The following is a 19835-nucleotide window of genomic DNA, read 5'->3' on the forward strand; positions in this document are numbered from 1 at the left end:
AGTTGACACCAATTGACCTAGTCCCAAACTAGGCAAAGCTTGTACTATGGATCCTAGGCAACGGATAAACATACTTACATAGATAAAGATTTTTACCACCAGATTAAAAAACCGGCCAAGAGCGTGTCGGACACGCCCAAGATAGGGTTCCATAGCCATTACGAATAAAAACAGTTATATTATGTGCGTTATAACACAATTAAAACACTTACTACAGTCTTAAAATTTATTACCAGAAAAAGAGCGTATCTTCACGGCACTTACGTCCTTTTGTTGAGAAGCGCAGTTTTTCGGCAATAACTCAAAAACGATCCGATCCGATCACGTTGAAACCAATTTTGGTGGAAAGTATCTATTAAGCGTTACTTTTCCATATTTTTTGGACAAACGGTTTACAAGATAGAGGGGGGGGGATACAATTTTTGCTACTTTGGGAGCGATTATTTCCGGAAATCTTCACTTAATCAAAAAAGTTTTTGAGAAACCTTACTATCTTTTCAAAAGAGCTGTCGAACTATACGTGCCACACGTTGATGCGAGTTAAAAAAAAAACAGTTTCTGTTACGTGTACCTATGGAGTGCCTCCCCTATAAATATTTATTTTTGTAATTTTACTACAAAACTAAATAGCGGCTTTGACAAGACATCTGTACTTTAAATTTCATTGATATACATCTTGTAGTTTTCGAGTAAAATGCCTGTGACATACGGACGGACGGACAGACAGACAGACGGACTTGAAATGAAATGAAAAATATTTTATTTGTTAATAGTTGGTTTCAATCAGACGACCAGATGGCCTAGTGGTTAGAGAACCTGACTACGAAGCTTGAGGTCCCGGGTTCGATTCCCGTGTCGGGGCAGATATTTGTATGAAAAATACGAATGTTTGTTCTCGGGTCTTGGGTGTTTAATATGTATTTAAGTATGTATCTATCTATATAATTATATTTATCCGTTGCTTAGTACCCATACCCATAACACAAGCTTTGCTAAGCTTACTTTGGGACTAGGTCAATTGGTGTGAATTGTCCCGTGATATTTATTATTTATTTATTTAATCAAAGTCTTAGAGTTATACAGTCATAAGATCGCCACATTATGCCATCAGACTGGCGTACAAATTTATAATTGAGTGCATTAGTTTTAATGTTATTAAAACTATTGAAGAAACTATAAGGGTTCCGTTTTTGCCATTTTGGCTCCGGAACCCTAAAAAAACATGAGTGTCAAGGAATATAGTTCGCATTGTATGAGTGCATGTATGTAAATCGCTTTCTAATGTGCAAAAGCACTAGTGTTTGCATGGGGCCATAAGATGGGAGCATAAAGTGGGCGGAGTCATTGAGAGCGTTTTTCACAAGTTTTTAATTAACTTCTACTTATCTACGATACGAGTAGCATATTCTTACCTAGTAAATATACATATTATATTCGTCTGTGCATTTTTGTTCTTCTGATAGTGAGAAGCGAAATCTCTTTTTACTTTTAAAATCTCGGTAAATCAGCGTTTCCACCAGAGATGTACGAGGATGTGTTTCGAGGAATATGTTTGACATGAACCAGTAGAAACGCTTCATTTACCTATTGGCTCTGTGCACGACATCAGCGACACCTAGCGTCCGCAACTTTTTTGGCTCTGATGCTCTGACGTTTTGAAATTTCATCGCGACATTGTGACAAAAATCTAGGACGTATTAATTTATAATACAAAATTACTGTGATACCGTGATTTGGGTGGACAAAAGGTTGTGAATTCATTTTTGGTCATTAAAATTAAATGAGGTAAGTAAAATTTATTGAAAAAGTGTGTTTTATTTTCGTTATGTCAGGGTTTGTTTACTTCATGTTTACTTGTACTTTTACTGTAAAACGAAAAGATAAAGCTATCTTATTGGTTTCTTTGAATAATAGTAAATTATATAATTGTTCTTATATCGCTAGTAATAAATTAAATATCGTTTTCAGATCAAAATGAGTATCATTTTGAAGACCAGTTTTGTGAGTATCACTCAATATAAAATTTCAACCACAAACCGTTTCATAAGGAAAATTGTAGCTGGACGTGTCCGGGATGTAGAGGAATTTGTTAACTTGTTACATTCGTTTGCAAGTATGTACATAAGTAAATTTGATCGCGAGTTGTCGTTTTAAGCTGAGGGCCTACTCCGAAATACGAAAATCAAAAATGTTTGTAGGTACCGTCCCTCTTACTCTAGTATTAAATATTATAAGTGTCAGAGGGACGGGACGACACGAACTTCGATTTTTGAATTTCATAGTAGCTTTGCAGTTCATTTTTCGACTTTTTTCAGATATTGCACTGAGGCGACACCTCAGACTAAAAAATAATAATTTACAAGATATTCAAAAAAGGTAAAGTTTAGTTTTATTCAAAGTTTAATATTTCACTTATTTTTTTAATTACTATGCACCTACAAAAAAAGCCGTGGTGGCCTAGTGGTTTGACCTATCGCCTCTCAAGCAGAGGGTCGTGGGTTCAAACCCCGGCTCGCACCTCTGAGTTTTTTCGAAATTCATGTGCGGAATTACATTTGACATTTACCACGAGCTTTGCGGTGAAGGCAAACATCGTGAGGAAACCTGCACAAACCTGCAAAGCAATTTAATGGTGCGTGTGAAGTTCCCATCCGCACTGGGCCGCGTGGGAACTATGGCCCAAGCCCTCTTGTTCTGAGAGGAGGCCTGTGCCCAGCAGTGGGACGTATATAGGCTGGGATGGATGGATGGATGCACCTACAACGTGAAATGCAATAAAATTTGATTTTGAATTTGGCCCATTAGGGCCTAGTCTAGGGGTGGCCAACTTGATTAGACCCCAGATCTACCTACTGTTTACTGATGGAACCCTGTGCGATCTACCAACACCGACATCTACATACCGACTTCTTGAAATCTTTAATGAAATAGAATATTAGGGATAAGCTCGCCTTTGTTCTCCTCTCTGCGTATTTGTATTTTTATTTTTATGTGCAATAAAGAGTTTACATACATACATACAATATTATATTTTTGGCCTTGCCACGATCGACTGGACTAATAGTCGCGATCGACCGGTTGGCCACCCCTGGCCTAGTCGATATAGGATTGTAGAGGAATTCGCCCTGATATAGGTTTACCACTCGCTACTATAGTGGCCGCACCGCGATTGCAGACGAGTCTCGCAACGTCAGTGGTGCAATGATCGTGCGCCACGCGCCACGCCCGTGTGTAGCTGCAATATTTATGCCATCTTCTAGCACAGCTATAATCAACCTGTGGAGCGCGGGCAAAATGGGGTGCGTCCCAAGTTATATAAAAACTTTAGATATAATTTCATATTATAAACGTTCATTATGTATAATTACATAATGTGGAACATGAAACACTATAATTTCATGAAGTATAACGTTCGATTAGTATAACAGTTGTTTTATATACTTTCATAAGAAATAACATGTTTATGAGCTAATTTCATATTATATAACATACATAAGGTATACCGCTTATAATAAGTAATAACTTCTTATATAACATTAATATGAAAATATCAAGTGATATACTTTGTTTCTAAAATACTTGGTAAATTTTAAACATTGTAAAACCAGAAAATTCGGTGTTTATCACCCTTTAATTTTTGTATTGCAGTCTTACTTCAAAATTTGTGCGAGCGAGCGAATCGAGCGAGCAAGACGGTTCGGAGCAGAAGCGACTTGGATAGTTTAGGTTCTACGCTCCGCTTCGCTCCCGCCTTAGCCTTCGATGTTAGGTTTTTTTTATAGCAGCGAGGAAACCGTAAGTGAAATACTCCGTAATTTTTTATATTTTATATTTTTGGGCGTTATTTTTTCCGTTGTAAGATTAAATTAATGTTATATGTTTTGGTTGTTAGAGGTTGCGAATATTATATAATTTGATCGTTATACTCAATGTATTTATGTCCATAGCTCATTATACATAATGAAATTATATAATTTTATCATTATACGTTATGAGCACTATAGCAAACGTATGTTATATTTAAAAAAATATAGAAAGTGAATTTATAATTTATTCATTTTCTAAGCCCGTCAAAATGGCACCAATCATCTAAGAGTGACCCACCTAACATATTATTATTCTCTTTATTTATTTTCATTATTAGATTTGGTTTTTATAATAGTTATGAAAAACCGGCCAGGAGCGTGTCGGCCACGCAAGCCATTACGAAAAAATCAAGTAATAAAACCTTATCCTTAATTTTAATTCGATACCTCCACGCGTTCCCGAGATGAAGGGACTTGACAGACAGACGGACGGACAGATGGACAACAAAGTGATCTTATAAGGGTTCCGTTCTTCCTTCTTAAAAAGGTTGAGTGTACCATCCTCTACTAGGTAGCGTTCCCTTCCCTTCTGCAGTCGAGCTAAAACGTCAATGTGTTAGTTGCGAAATACACGATTGTGAAGTAAAATCAATTACCTGGGTGCTGCTCCGTGACATGTTTATGTTCAAAAATTGCCAAGTGCGAGTCGGACTCGCGCACCGACGGTCCTAAGTAAAATTTGAGATGGTTAATGACACTAACTTAATAACATTGGAAACTGAATAAGTTTCCGCTTAAATAAAAACATCATTTTTAGTAAGAGTTTTTTGCTGACTCTATTTTTTTAATGTGCCATCGAATTTGCATATGCATATCGAATTTCAAGTCGATTTGACCACTGGAAGTGGGTCAAAACGAACTAGCAAGGTTAGACCCAACAAACAGGGAAAGTTGTTTTTTTTTTGTTAAACATGTAATTTTAATATAAGCTTTTTTTTGCTGACTGTGCTCTTTGTTGACTGTACTTGCAATGTCATCCAAACTACACTTCCGTACAAATTTCTAGTCGATGACATTAAGCATCGAGGAGTTCTGCAGAGACGATCCTGACCGGACTACCAGGATTATCACTGCCAGATTAATGTTCTGTCACCAGATTGAAATAAGTACCTACGCTAAATTTGAATTCAGTCTTCACTTGAGTCAATACGACAACTGCAAGTGGATCAAATTTAACTTGCAAGATTTGACCTGTACATACATACATTGAAAGTCAAACAGCTTGTAACAATCAATTGAAATTTAATAATATAAATGTCAAAATGTACACACATTTATATACATAGTTATACAATTGTCAAGTTTGAATCAAAGGATTACTTACAAGATTTGACCCAACAACAACTTACAAGATTTGACTCATCATCAACAACAAATGGCAAGTTAAATAAAGACTTTTGATAAAATTTTCATTTTGAATACAAGCTTTGTGGCTGACTGTAGGTACTTACATTGTCATAAAGTCATAATACATTTCCGTACCAAAATTTTAAGTCGATGCCATGAACCGTTGAGGAGTTATATCCTGCAGAGAGAATCCTGGCCGGACCACCAAGATGTCACTGCCAGATTATTGTGTTGTCACCCGCACATTTATATATATTGCATAGGAATAGGAAACATGCCAGGATTTATACAAGCTTTTATTTAACTTGCAAGTTAAATAAAAGCTGACAGTGCCTCGACACTATGCAATAGAGCACTGGGTATATCCCATAGGAATAGGGAACATGCCAGGATTTATACAAGCTTTTATTTAACTTGCAATGTATAGGTAAAAGTATATAAAGTGCATTACAAGTTAAATAAAAGCTTGTATAAATCCTGGCGTGTTCCCTATTCCTATGGGATATACCCAGTGCTCTATTGCATAGTGTCGAGGCACTGTCAGGCACCAAGGACGCATAGGATGGTCGCCTGCGCATAACTACCGCATTGCATCGCGCAGGCGTGGCGCGTTGCATCACAGCTGCAGTAGAAATTATGCGAATCTTTGATATGCACTAAAACCGGTTGTTGTACGATACAATCTTTTTTACGCGACGCGAAGGAGGGTTATGTTTTACGAGCGTATGTATGTCAAAGAATATGAAGAATATGTGTGTATGTTAAATGAATGGCTTCTAAATAATTGTTTTTATTTTTACTCCATGAAGGAGTTTTTCAACTGCAGCGTCCATTAAAAAATAATGTGATTGTATGTTTTCAATAACTTTAATACAATAGGTACATGTAATATATTAATATAATATAATGTTATTTTTGACATTGTTAATTATTAAGAAATTGACATAGTATATTTTTCCTTTTATTTAAATTTTTTGACATATGATATTTAGCTATCAAATATAATATGTCAAAAAAATTATAAAATCCTATAAAATTTGAGGTTTGTGGTGACCACCTCAGAAGAATACCCGTTCGATTAAAAAAAAATACACGCATTGGAACATAAAACCTCCTCCTTTTTGAAGTCGGTTAAAAATGCAGATAAATAAGTTTTTGGTAAAAATTTCATTTTTAATACAAGCTTTTTTCTGCTGACTGCACATTTTGTGGACTGTACTTGTATTGTCACCCAAACCACATTTGAATACCAAATTTCAAGTCGATGGCATTAACCGTTGAAGAATTCCGTCCTGTGGAGACGATCCTGGCCGGACTACCAGGATGTCACTATCAGATTATTGTATTGTCACTTGTTAATCGATTCTACTTTCGTTTCTGAACGAACTTCTTTCGGGTTTTCAGTTGTTTATTTAATACCTTATAGGTTAAATAGTTCTCTTACCAAACACCTGATTGGATAAGCTCTATACTACGAAGTGCAAAATTCGAACTTCGTATCTTGTCGTCCCTCTGACGCTTGTGTTGTTGACAAGAGTGAGAGGGACGGTACGATACGAACTTCGATTTTAGAATTTCGTAGTAGCCCCCCAGCATACAGTTACCCACCACTATCGAAACTAAACCATTCTGCATATAAGGCGTACTTGCTAACTATCGTTAACGGCTGAAATGCATCAGATAGTGACAAATCAATAGTTCAATTATAAGATACGTATCGGCGCAGGAGTCGGGTTTTATTCAAATTCCGCGTCATTAGAACGGCGTACAATGGTGCGCAGTGCACGCCAGTCTGTGATCACGCGATAGTTTCGTCACTAGAGCACAGTATAAATCCAATAAAACGCCGCTGGCATCGCAGTATTCTGTATAGCCACAACGTAACCAAATTTGGAATCGTCATTTCAGAGTTTAATATCTCAAAACCGGCCAAGAGCGTGTCGGACACGCCTAAAATAGGGTCCAAGTATATTTTATACCTTAGGCTGCTAATTAAGAGTACTAATAATTCTCAAGCAAACTTAGCCGTTATAGTTTTCCTTGAAAGTTTGATATACTTACTGTAATTTTCCACCCACCGGCTTAGATTTTAGAGGGGGGGGGACGCTCGATTTTAATGAAAATTTGCACTTTAAAGTTGAATATTTCGCAAAAAAATCAATGAATCAAAAATCGTCTTAGCAAACCCCTAATGGTTTTAAAAGACCTATCTAACGATACCCCGCACTAAAGGGTTGAATGGGAAAAAAAATCACCCCTACTTATGATTGGTTTTTTGAAGTCTTTTTGTATTTTTTATTTCAACTCCAAATTTTGTTACTTTTACGGGTATCCCGTGAAACCATATCGAAAATACAAACTGAGACATGGATGCACAGAAAAACCAGAAAAAGAGACCAGCGCTGGGAATCGAACCCAGGTCCTCAGCAATCCGTGCTGCGTGCTATAACCCCTACACCACCGCTGGACAGGAATCTAGACACGAATTTTTCCTATGCATACATATCTCAGGTTGCTTATTTCTACTACGCTACTTATGCAGCAGCACTAGCGACATCTATGTTCCGTTCCACCCCTACTTTACGTCTATGGGAGGTACCCTAAAAAAAATTTTTTTTATTTTTAATTGTACCATTTTGTCGGCATAGTTTACATATATATACGCGCAAAATGACAGCTTTCTAGCATTGATAGTCCCTGAGCAAAGCCGCGGAAGACGGACGGACAGACAGACAGACAGACATGGCGAAACTATAAGGGTTCCGTTTTTGCCATTTTGGCTCCGGAACCCTAAAAACGGCTGAACCGATTTTTAACCGCCGACGCAAAGGGGTGTTACAAGTTTGACCGCTATGTGTGCCTGTGTGTCTGTCTGTGGCACCGTAGCTCTTAAACGGGTGGACCAATTCGAATGTGGTTTTTTTATTTGAAATCATGTTTTCTAGTGATGATTCTCAGACATGTTTCATTCAAATCGGTTTAGCCGTTTTTGAGATATTGAACTTTGAAGTGACAAAGCCGGGGGTTTTCCAACTTTTTGTTGGTTAGGTTATTGTCAAACATAGCTAAGAACCATAGAAGCATACGACCGGACGACCGGATGACCAAGTTGTTAGAGTACCTGACCTGATCAAGGTTCGTACTTGATGTTCCAGGTTCATTCCCGGCCGGGGCAGGTATTTGTATGAATAATACGAATGTTTGTTCTCGAGTCTTGGATGTTTAATATGTATTTTAGTATGTATTTATCCGTTGCCTAGTGTCCATAGTACAAGCTTTGATCTTAATATTATTATGAAAATATAGATATACAGACAGTGTTTCAGTGTGTACCGGGGTTCAGCTGAAAACCAGCGCTGCAGCTCTGGTTACAGGGCTACGGCACATGCTGAGCTGAGTCCTTTTGGCATCACACTACAGCACAATGTCTCTTCTTCTATTTATGTTTTTTCATCACACTTGCTCGTAAACAGTGTCGAAACATGCAGGCTACCTTGGTTGCAACCCCCCAAATAAAACCCTCGACCCTAATGTGCTTGTCATGAAACCCGTGGTCGGTAAATGAGTCATTGACCGTACTAATTTTCTTGCCATGAAGCCCAAGGTCGGTAAATGAGTCAGTGCCCGTACTGATGGTGCTGCGCGCGCTGCTGCAGGACCACATGCACACGCGGCTCAGGCACATGCTGAGGGAGGGGGAGGGCGACGCTGCCAAAAGCGCAGCCTAAGGTATCGCCAATATTTGGAACAATTATATTTTTTCTTTTAAAAATATAAAATTTTACTCTTTGATGAAAAACATTGTATGTCGCACGGGCGGTACTAGAATTACGAACATCGACTCATTAAAGCCCTCAGTCTTCGACTTCGGGCTTCTAATAGACTCTCGTTCGTAATTTCTTATTTACCGCCCTTAAGACACAATGTACTATTATTTCAACTCTAAATTTGTTACTTTTACGGGTATCCCGTGAAACCATATTGAAAATACAAACTGAGCCATGGATGTCCAGCAGTGGTGTAGGGGTTAAAGTACGCAGCACGGAAAGCTGAGGACCTGGGTTCGATTCCCAGTGCTGGTCTCCTTTTCTAGTTTTTCTGTGCATCCATGTCTCAGTTTGTATTTTCGATAGGTATTGTGTAGCTTTAATTTATAAAACACATACAAAATAGTCAAATTCCGTATGTGTCAAGTGTCCCATTATATTCATTTATTTATTTATTAATAGAAGGTGGAGTGCCGATCTGCGAAAGGCTGCTGGTAGTAGCTGAATGCGTGTAGCCGACGACAGGGCGAAATGGCGCTCATTGGGGCAGGCCTATGTCCAGCAGTGGACTGCCATAGGCTGGTGTTGATGATGATGATGATGATGATGAGCAAGGACATTGGCTTTCACGTCATTTCAAAGTTCAATATGTCAATAAGCACTTAGATTCAACATTAAATGGTGACCTGTCGTTTCGCAGAGTTGAATTACGCAGACAACTATTGGCAGATTTTTCTTTTGGCCGAGCAACGTTTGGTATAATTCCATTACGCCTATTATTCGTTTCGCCCGAGTAGTCGGTAGGAAGAATAGCGATAAGTAGATTTACGTTTAGTAGATTGTTTGTTTCGTAATTGTTTCAGTTAACTGAACAAGTGTTCGTCGAAACACGATAAGCAGAATTATCACATGTCATTCATATTGATAAGTAGATTTAATGTTCAGTCGATTTTTGCTAAATCGGTTTATTGTGTAAAATCGGCCAAATGACAGGTAGGATTTTACTGAGTTGACTATTATATACTAGCCGTTATCAAAATATAGTTAGGTGCGACGACGAGCGTCATCGAGGAGGAGTGTTAGGTAGAATTGCGACCAACAACGCACGAGCCGAGCGAATAAACACTTATATAGAGGGTAGTTATAATTTGAGTCGGGTACAATTTTAGTTGACTTACGAAGTTACGAATAAAGCATTGATTTCTAGGAGTTTTTATTTCTTTTAGTGCATGTTTGAGAAAAGCACTATACAAGCCTCGGCGTGAAAGAACATGCCAGCCTCGTATACCTATCTTTCCCGGCCTCTGCAGTAATGTACTATTCTGTCCATTATACCTTTCCAATCTCACTCCTAGCCGATCGAAATTAGTCCACTGATGTATAGATATTACTATTTAAATCCCTATTTGGCGCGGCTTGATTGTTTTCAAGTAATTTAGTCTTGATTTACAATCGAACCACTTTCGTAAGTGAAGGTATAGTTCATTTAAATTTATTACAAAATATTGTTACCATGTTTGCAAATTAAATATAGCCCTGGATTAATATACACAGAATGTACCCTAAGGAGCACGACAAATATAAAGGGTGGCGGGGCGTTGATGGGCAAGTTCCGTACACATTTATAGGTATATACGATAATCCAGTGTTAGCAGAGCCCTTCTAAGCAAACAACTCACACAGACAGACAAACAAATAAAAAGCAGACTTTTCTTATTGATTGTAGCATAAGAACTACCTTTATACCAAGTTTCATATTTCTAGGACAACTTTTTACGGAACCTTACCTCCATAGTAGCGGGCAGCACGGCGTCCTCGCGACGCCCCGCGCCCTCTGTCTCATCCTGTAATAATAACCTCAGTTATACTTATACCACAGAATAAGTAATAGTACTACCGTATACCGGTTATACTTAATTTCTGCCCCATAAAAACACAAGATGTGATAGTTATTTGTGTCACTAGGGAGCAAAATAATGTATTACAGCGAGGGTGGTACATTGCATCCAGAATGTAGCGAAGGATTCCAAATTAGAATCGTGCGCGTAGCGAGGGATTCTAAAGTAGAATCCTGAGCGTAATGAGGGATTCAAGTGTTAACGCTCAAGATGAAAATAATTTTGCTTCCGAGTGACTCGTATATTTAGAATAGAATAGAATAGAATAGAAGACATTTATTCACATTCACAAAGACACACAAATACAACAAAACTAAAAAACAACAATTAACAGCAAACACAAATAAAACAAAAAAAAAATACAAAAATGAATATATGATTTTGTGTGTCCCCGCAAAAGTGAAACGGCCGCTGACTCAGCATTATGCTGAGGCGTTAGACGCCTGCAGCGCTGATATTGTCAGAACCGTCACACCGAGTATGACGAAAATTAAAATAAAGCAATTCTAAACATTATTAAAGAGCAACCAGCATAGAAAGCGGCGCGGTTTTCCAATTATCAACATCAAAAAATTGTATTTGCAAAAAACACTTGGAAAAGCCTTGAACAGAAAAGTTGCACTTTGATCGCTCTCGTGAGGGAGGAAATAGTACATACTTTTTATCGAGGGACTAAATAAGCCAATATATACCCGAGGTAGTTAGCCACCCGAGCCTTAGCGAGGGTGTCTATTTATCCAAGGGTTTATAGTGACTTTTCGTCTCGAGGTGAAAACTCTATTTTTCACTTCGATTGCGAGAAAACGCTTTCTGTGAAAGAATTAATGCGTTTCTTATTCCTCCAGTCCATACAAATTTCATAGGTTTTTAAATAAATCTTTCTAGATTTCGGCGGCAAAAGATTATCAATTATATCTTTCGCCCTTTGCTCGACATCATAATTTTCACTATCACTTGACGACATTGTGAGAATAATCAATTTATTTTATTTTTATCGGTCCCGTTTTTTCCTTTTAAGGTACGGAACCCTAAAAACGACAAAAAAAAGAAAAAAAAAAGTTTCTTGTATGGGAGCCCCCCTTAAATATTTATTTTATTTTAATTTAACTATTTATTTTTACAGTGATTATACATCTAAAGATTCTGTGAATATTTCAAGTGTCTACCTGTTGCCGTTATTAATATCAAGCAAAAAACGGAAAAAACCATCACGTTTGTTGTATGTGAGCCCCCTTAAATATTTATTTTATTCTGTTTTTAGTATTTGTTGTTATAGCGGCCACAGTCATACATAATCTGTGAAAATTTCATGTATCTAACTATTACGACTCAAGAGATAGAGCCCTGTGACAGACAGGCAGCGGAGTCTCAGTAATAGGATTCCGTTGGCACCCTTTGGGTACCTTTAAAAAACTTGCAAAGCACTCACACCCGAATAATATGACTTATATATAAAACCGCGCCATTAGCATGGCGGTGCGTAAATCAAGGTGCGTCTGCGCAGTGAAAGCGCGAAATGCTACGTTCCCACGATACAGTTGCGGCCTCGGCGGGACCGCTTAGTCAAGATGTTTTGACCAGTGCCACAGAATAAGTAATAGTACTACCGTACAGAAGGGACTCTCTCGAACAAAAGTCAAGTTTAGGTATAAATCGTAACCTACTCTTACGATTTGCACGCGAAATTGAAACTTATCATGTTACACGAGCGTTCATATTCCATTGGGCATCGTTGACTCGAAACCGGTTTGGCGGCAAGAGCACAGGGTTCCCACTCGCCGATGAATAACGATAACAGTGGGTATTAATATGAACTCAATAAACTAGCTTTAATAAACAAGTAAATATTCCTTAACATACCTAAGTATATAACAACAAAGCATGACAATGATAACCTAACTACCTTTGCCTACTACAGGTTTCCGTATTGGCGAAACCATGTCTTAATTCTGGCCAACCAATTACAGAATGAGGGCTATCGTTTTGTGTCTCACTAGATGGCGCACTGTTGCGTGAGGTTTTTAAGTATGGATTTCAAAGTCTGTTATTACGGGCGTGAAAACAAAGTTTAGATTAAAATCATATTTAATACACCTTAAAACCGTACCATAAAAATATCGAGCATGCCACAGTGTTGCATAGTCCCCGTTTTGTTCGGAAAAAAGGGAGGACAAAGGTTTCCGAAAGACAAAACTGTCTCAAAACACAGACATTCATTGCCCCGGAACGCATATTTGCCATAATTAATTTCAGATATTGCAAAATATTCACAAAATTATTCTAATTATAAATAAACCCGCGTAGCTCACCCAAAAACTATGAGATTTGACATTTCGGAGACCTCACGCTACACTAGCGCCTCTAGTGGCGAATTCATACGCGATAGCCCTCATTGTATCAGTGGATAACTACAAACATACAAAACTATTACTAGGCAGGGACTTAGGACATTAGAGAAGTAAAGAGAACGACCTTTCAACATCTTTCGGAATGTTGAAAAATGATAATTCCGATTCCTTTATTTTCTTTTTAATTATACATCCGTAAACACAACAGTATAACTCAGACGGATTATATCGTTTCGAAGTCATTGTTGCAATAACCTTACCAACAAAAAGTTGGAAAACCCCCGACTTTGTCACTTCAAAGTTCAATATCTCAAAAACGGCTGAACCGATTTTGATAAAACATGTCTAAGAACCATCGCTAGAAAGCCTGCTATCAAATAAAAAAACCGCATTCAAATCGGTCCACCCGTTTAAGAGCTACGGTGCCACAGACAGACAGACACACAAACACGCATAGCGGTCAAACTTATAACACCCCTCTTTTAGCGTCGGGGGTTAAAAAATAAGTAGGTACACAAATCACGCGCGACGTGTCCAGCGTGCGAGCCGAGCGGCAACCCACTGCCGCGCGCCTAATGATTAGGCGCGCCGGCCGAACTTACCTAAACTGCGGAGTGTCCAACCCCTGCCAGTGCCCTATATTACGAAGTGCGAAATTCGTTCATATCGGTCAGTATGGAAAAGTCTAATGGCTCCACGTACCCCTGTTATAGTTTCTAGACGACAGCGAACCCCCCCCCCCCCCCAAAGATAGGAATAAAATTGGCTGTTGGAGAAACTAAGATTATTTATATTTCAATTGTCATCATAATATAATGTATATTATTTATTTCAATAAAGTAACAAGTATAGGTAAGAATCATCTTGCCAACGAAAATACAAACTGAAACAAACAACAACAAATAAGTAACAAATTTGGAGTTGAAATAAAAAATACAAAAAGACTCCAAAAACCAATCTTAATCATCTTGCCACTCTTGCAGTCACCATCAAGTAAACCTTGTCGCGAACCCCCCCATAAACATCTGCAACACCAGCGATTGCACCCTAGGGTCTAAGATGTACCTCACGTGCCAGTAATTTCACCTGCTGTCTTAACACATACAGTGCAAGCACTGATGCTTCTTAGCAATTAGCCATGTCATCGTATTCTGTAACCAATAAAAATCTGCCATTCATCATTTTCAAGTAAACCTTGTCGCGAACCCCTACCGTCGGGAATCGAACCCCACGTTATGGAAAATAAAAGACATTTCTAAAACATATTTTTTTTTTCTTATTTTTTTTTTCATTTATTTGGTAAAAAAAACAGTCATACAGATAAATAAAATCACATTACATTATGGGTTATAAACCAGACCCTATAGTTTCCTTAATTAACAAAAGAAAACACAGCTAGATAAATTTAGAACAGATGGCAATTAAAATATATTCACATTTTATTAAAATACATTTTATTCATTCTAGATATTGTGTTTCATAGTAGATAACATTTATTGTTTATGCTTATGACCTGTACGCTTCGCACGCGTAAACTTTTCGATCTGGTAGTTACAATGGAAAATCCCAAAATTTATATAATGGTCTTCATTGAGGTTGTGTTAAGAACAACTGTCCAAAATTTCAATACTCTAAAGCCAGCGGTTGAAATTTCAAAATTGTATCCCTATCCCGTGGGAATATCGGGTAAAAAGTAGCCTTTGTGTTATTCCAGACGTACAGATACCTACATAACATACCAAATTTCATGACTCTAATCTCAGCAGTTGTTATTTCAAGATTTTATTCCTATCCCGTGGGAATATCAGGATAAAAAGTAGCCTATTATTATTCCAGATGTCCAGCTATTTACATGCCCAATTTCATCTAAATCCGTCCAGCCGTTTTACGGGAAGGAGTAAAAAACATACACACACACACACACACAAACTGTCGCATTTATAGTATTAAGTAGGATGGATCTAAATGTCTGTCTGTCAGGTAATGACCCAGAACCGCCAGAACCTTGACCCAGAGGCGCCCGCGCATCGTACTCAACACCTTTATTTATAGCTTGCTTTAACACTTGCTATTAAGGTTCCAAAGACAGAACTTAACTAACTTAAAATTGTAAAACCTCGACATTGTCATTACAAAGTTTAATATATCAATAAGTTTTTGTTAAAAATAACATTTCGGTCCTTTTAACCTCCGACGCAAAGGTCTGTGGCACCGTAGCTCTTTAACGAGTGGACCGATTTGAATGCGGTTTTTATTTATTTGAAAGCAGGTTTTTTAGCGATGGTTCTCTTAGACATATTTTAACAAAATCGGTTCAGCCGTTTCAAGATCATCAGCTCTTTTGTTCGCTGCGGTAGGAATCTTAGACGCATAATGGGTATTTACTTTACTTTCATATGTATTTGGGACCTAAAATTTGAAACACCCATGTATGCTGTATCACTATACAACTCGCTCAGCTCACAGTCGTGTCGCGGCTGTTAAAGATGAGCCTTCGTTTCGCAACATGATTAATAGCTAAATAGCCAGACAGTGGCCGACCTTACTCTAAAATTGTACAGCTAACTTCTAGGCTACACTGACTGTCATGAATAGCGATGTAAATACATTATTCATCATCATCACCATCATCATCAGCCGGCAGACGTCCACTACTGGACAAAGGCCACCCCCTTAGAACGCCACAATGAACGACACGCAACTTGCATACACCAGTAGCTTCTCTCGCAGAATCACCGCTTAAAAATACGTTTGGCTTAATATCCGTTTCCCAAAAAATACGTTTGGCTTAATATCCGTTTCCCAAAAATACCTAATCCCAAAACATCCGTTCCCGTCACTACCTTTTCCTAAATAATCCGTTTCCCAAAAAATACGTTTGTCAAGATATCCGTTTCCCAAAACACCCGTTTCCAAAACATCAGTTCCCGTCACCACCTTTAACAAAAAAAATGGCGTTGTTGATCCCGTATCAGTTTTCAATAATTATGGCAACCCTACCGCTAAGTCGAGCAAAATCTGTTATTTTGACCTTGGAGGCTTTCCACACCTCTAATGATTATGCAATTAGTAACATTTGGCGAGAAACGGGTCTTTTGGGAATACAGGTGTCATGAGAGACGGATCTTTTGGCATACGGATGCTATAATAAACGGGTCTTTTGACATACTGATGCGATGAGAAACGGGTCTTTTGGGAATACGGGTGTCATGAGCGACGGATATTTTGGCATACGGATGCTATGAAAACTGGGTGTTTTGACATTCTGATGCGATGAGAAACGGGTCTTTTGGCATACAGTCGATTTAGGAAACTGTTATTTTGGAACGGGTGTTTTGGAAACCGGTATTTTGGGAAACGGACAGAACGTTCCGAAAGGATTTCTAAGAACCATACCTACTGATATCAAAAAAAAACCGCATTCAAATCGGTGCACCAGTTAAAAGAGCTACAGTACCACAGACAGACACATAGACACACATAGCGGTCAAACTTATAACACCCGTCTTTTTTCGTCGGGGGTTAAAAAGGAAAAAACGGAACCCTCTTGCCCGGTTTTTTATAAGTACAATAGGAAAAGCATTCTACTACTTCTTTCGTCTGTGAAAAGAGCCATTCACTGAATGGGGCAAAAGGCTATCCATAAGTACGTCGCACGAATTTTGACCATTTTTAACCCCCTCCCTGGTCACACGTATTGCTATGAAATTCGCAAATGAGACCCCCCAACGGCTAGCAAACGGGAAGCAAGGAACTCACCATGAAAACCATTAAGGGTCGTTTGTCCAAGCCGACTATGCACTGCTCCAGAGATCTGGTGAGAAAAAAGATATATTACAAGCTTTTATTTAACTTGCAACGTTAGTGCGGGTCAAATCTTGCTAGTTAAATTTGACAGTGGTTGGATTGACTTAAAATAGTTTAATTCTCTGCCCGAATCCCACTAGTTTGCCCACATTGATCATGTCAGGGTCGGATCCCGAGTCGCTTAATCCTATAGGTATGCCGACATATGTATGTATGTGCGTGCGGGTCTAACTTTGCAAGTTGTATTCTACTTTCGACCCACTTCCAGAGGTCGGGTTGACTTGAAATTTGGCATAGGTATTTATGTAAATCTGATGACAATACAATAATCAGGTAGTGAATCCTGGTGGTCTGTCCAGAATCGTCTTCGCAGGACGGAACTCCTCAGTCCTCAATGGTTAAAATTTGGTAAGTACGGAAATGTATATTGGATGATAACGCAAGTACCTACAGTAAACAAAAATGCTCGCATGAATGTCATTTTTAGGGCTCCATAGCCAAAATGGCAAAATGTCTGTCCGTCCGTCCGCGGCTTTGCTAAGAGACTATCACTGCTAGAAATGCATGATATCTATGTACCTAGCAATTATGCCAACAAAATAGTAAAAATAACCTAACCATAAAAATTTCATTTTAAATACAAGTTTTTATGCTGACTGTACTTTTGTTCACTGTACTTGCATTGTCACCCAAACTACATTCGCATACCAAATTTCAAGTCGATGCTATTAACCGTTGAAGAGTTCCGTCCTGCGGAGACGATCCTGGCTGGACTACCAGGATGTCACTACTAGATTATTGTATTGTCACGCGATTAACATGAGTAGGTATTCCAAATTTCAACTCAATTTGACTACAGACGGACGGACGGACGGACAGACAGACAGACAGACAACGGGTCAGGTGAAACTAAATAAAAGCTTGTAAAAAAAAAACTATGGTAGGTTACTTCCCATAGATAGATCTAAAGTGGAAGTGTTTTATTATCCACGTCTAACCCTTAATGTGGGGTATCTTTGGATAGATCTTTAATCATAGCGAGGTTGTGGAGACAATTTTTCAATTCAGTGATATTATGTTAGTGAAATATTCAACTTTAAAGTGAAATTTTTCATTAAAATCGAGCGTCTAATAGATAATTATTTATGTATGTATACTTACTAATTAATATCAGTCCGCCCATCATACTATCATGTTGAAGCACCATTTTGTATTTCACATAAACATTATTAAAAAAAAAAACTAAACGACTAACTAAAAAACTGTTAAAAGTTCACATTTTTTTTATTTAATAAGTACTGTTTTTTTTTATGCTTCTGCTTGTCTTAATCTGTAACAAAAGAAAACATGATAAATTAATGATTTTTTTATTTGGCCAATATGGGTAATAAGCCGTGGTGGCCTAGTGGTTTGACCTATCGCCTCTCAAACAGAGGGTCGTGGGTTCAAACCCCGGCTCGCACCTCTGAGTTTTTCGAAATCCATGTGCGGAATTACATTTGATATTTACCACGAGCTTTGCGGTGAAGGAAAACATCGTGAGGAAACCTGCACAAACCTGCGAAGCAATTCAATGGTGCGTGTGAAGTTCTCAATCCGCACTGGGCCCGCGTGGGAACTATGGCCCAAGCCCTCTTGTTCTGAGAGGAGGCCTGTGCCCAGCAGTGGGACGTATATAGGCTGGGATGATGATGATGATGGGTAATAGACGGAGAGCGGACTGCAAAATTTCGTACCTACTTGATACCGCGATGAAATACACAATGGTTTCCCATAAAACTGATGCTGATTCCGAATTTGATAGTCTGCCGCGGCGGAACTTGCCGAAAGTACCAAAATAATAATCAGTTTGGGTGCGAAAAAAGGGGCGTTATTTAATCTGATACCACCCGTGGGTGGAAAAATTTCAAACAATTTAGGATGTAGTAAGTGTATCAAACTTACAATATAACTTAACTATAACGGTTAAGTTTTCTTGAGAATTATTAGTAGTTTATGAGTAAAAAGCAGCCTAAGGTATAAAATATAAAATATACCTAAACTTGGAATACGAATATTCCGTACAAAATACGGAATCCTACGAAAAATATTAAGTACTTAATTTTTTCGTAATGGCTACGGAACCTTATTTCGGGCGTGTCCGACACGCTCTTGGCTGGTTTTGTAAATATTATCCCCGGTTCTGGGCCACACATACAGTATGAAGTTACTCATCCTTACTAAGGCGGTACTTCTGGAATCTGGACATGGCACACATTGTCCAAAGGTTCCTCACTCTGCGGCTCTTCCCTGCTACCGGCGGCAAACTAGTTTAGGTTTTTATAACTTTTTTATTTTGATTGTACTTTTTTGTATTTTACTTTTTATAACTATTATAAAAACATTTTTATTTTTTTTTATTCGACTGGATGGCAAACGAGCAAGTGGGTCTCCTGATGGTAAGAGATCACCACCGCCCATAAACATCTGCAATACCAGGGGTATTGCAGATGCGTTGCCAACCTAGAGGCCTAAGATGGGATACCTCAAGTGCCAGTAATTTCACTGGCTGTCTTACTCTCCACGCCGAAACACAACAGTGCAAACACTGCTGTTTCACGGCAGGATTAGCGAGCAAGATGGACATCTCGGAATGAAAATAAATACAGAAAATAATCATATTTATTTATCTTTTATATAATTAATTCTATAACATATGTATGTAATGCATGCACCTATAATATATTTTATAATTTATGAGTCATCCAAAATGCAAATAAATTATCTATACTTAATAATGATATAATTGAGTTTCTTATTTCA

General features: G+C 38.2%; 1 protein-coding gene across 1 annotated transcript in view; it reads right to left on the reverse strand.

Moving 5' to 3' along the window:
* Nucleotides 1–19835, reverse strand: part of LOC141443676 (uncharacterized) — a gene marked incomplete in the record, with an annotated part of 139862 nt that overhangs the window by 103095 nt on the left and 16932 nt on the right. Inside the window, 3 exon segments of the mRNA XM_074109022.1 lie at nt 10768–10824; nt 16986–17040; nt 18195–18274. Coding sequence (XP_073965123.1) covers nt 10768–10824; nt 16986–16997 — 69 coding nt within the window.

The sequence above is a fragment of the Choristoneura fumiferana genome, chromosome 28 (genome assembly GCF_025370935.1).
Source record: "Choristoneura fumiferana chromosome 28, NRCan_CFum_1, whole genome shotgun sequence".
Taxonomy (NCBI): domain Eukaryota; kingdom Metazoa; phylum Arthropoda; class Insecta; order Lepidoptera; family Tortricidae; genus Choristoneura; species Choristoneura fumiferana.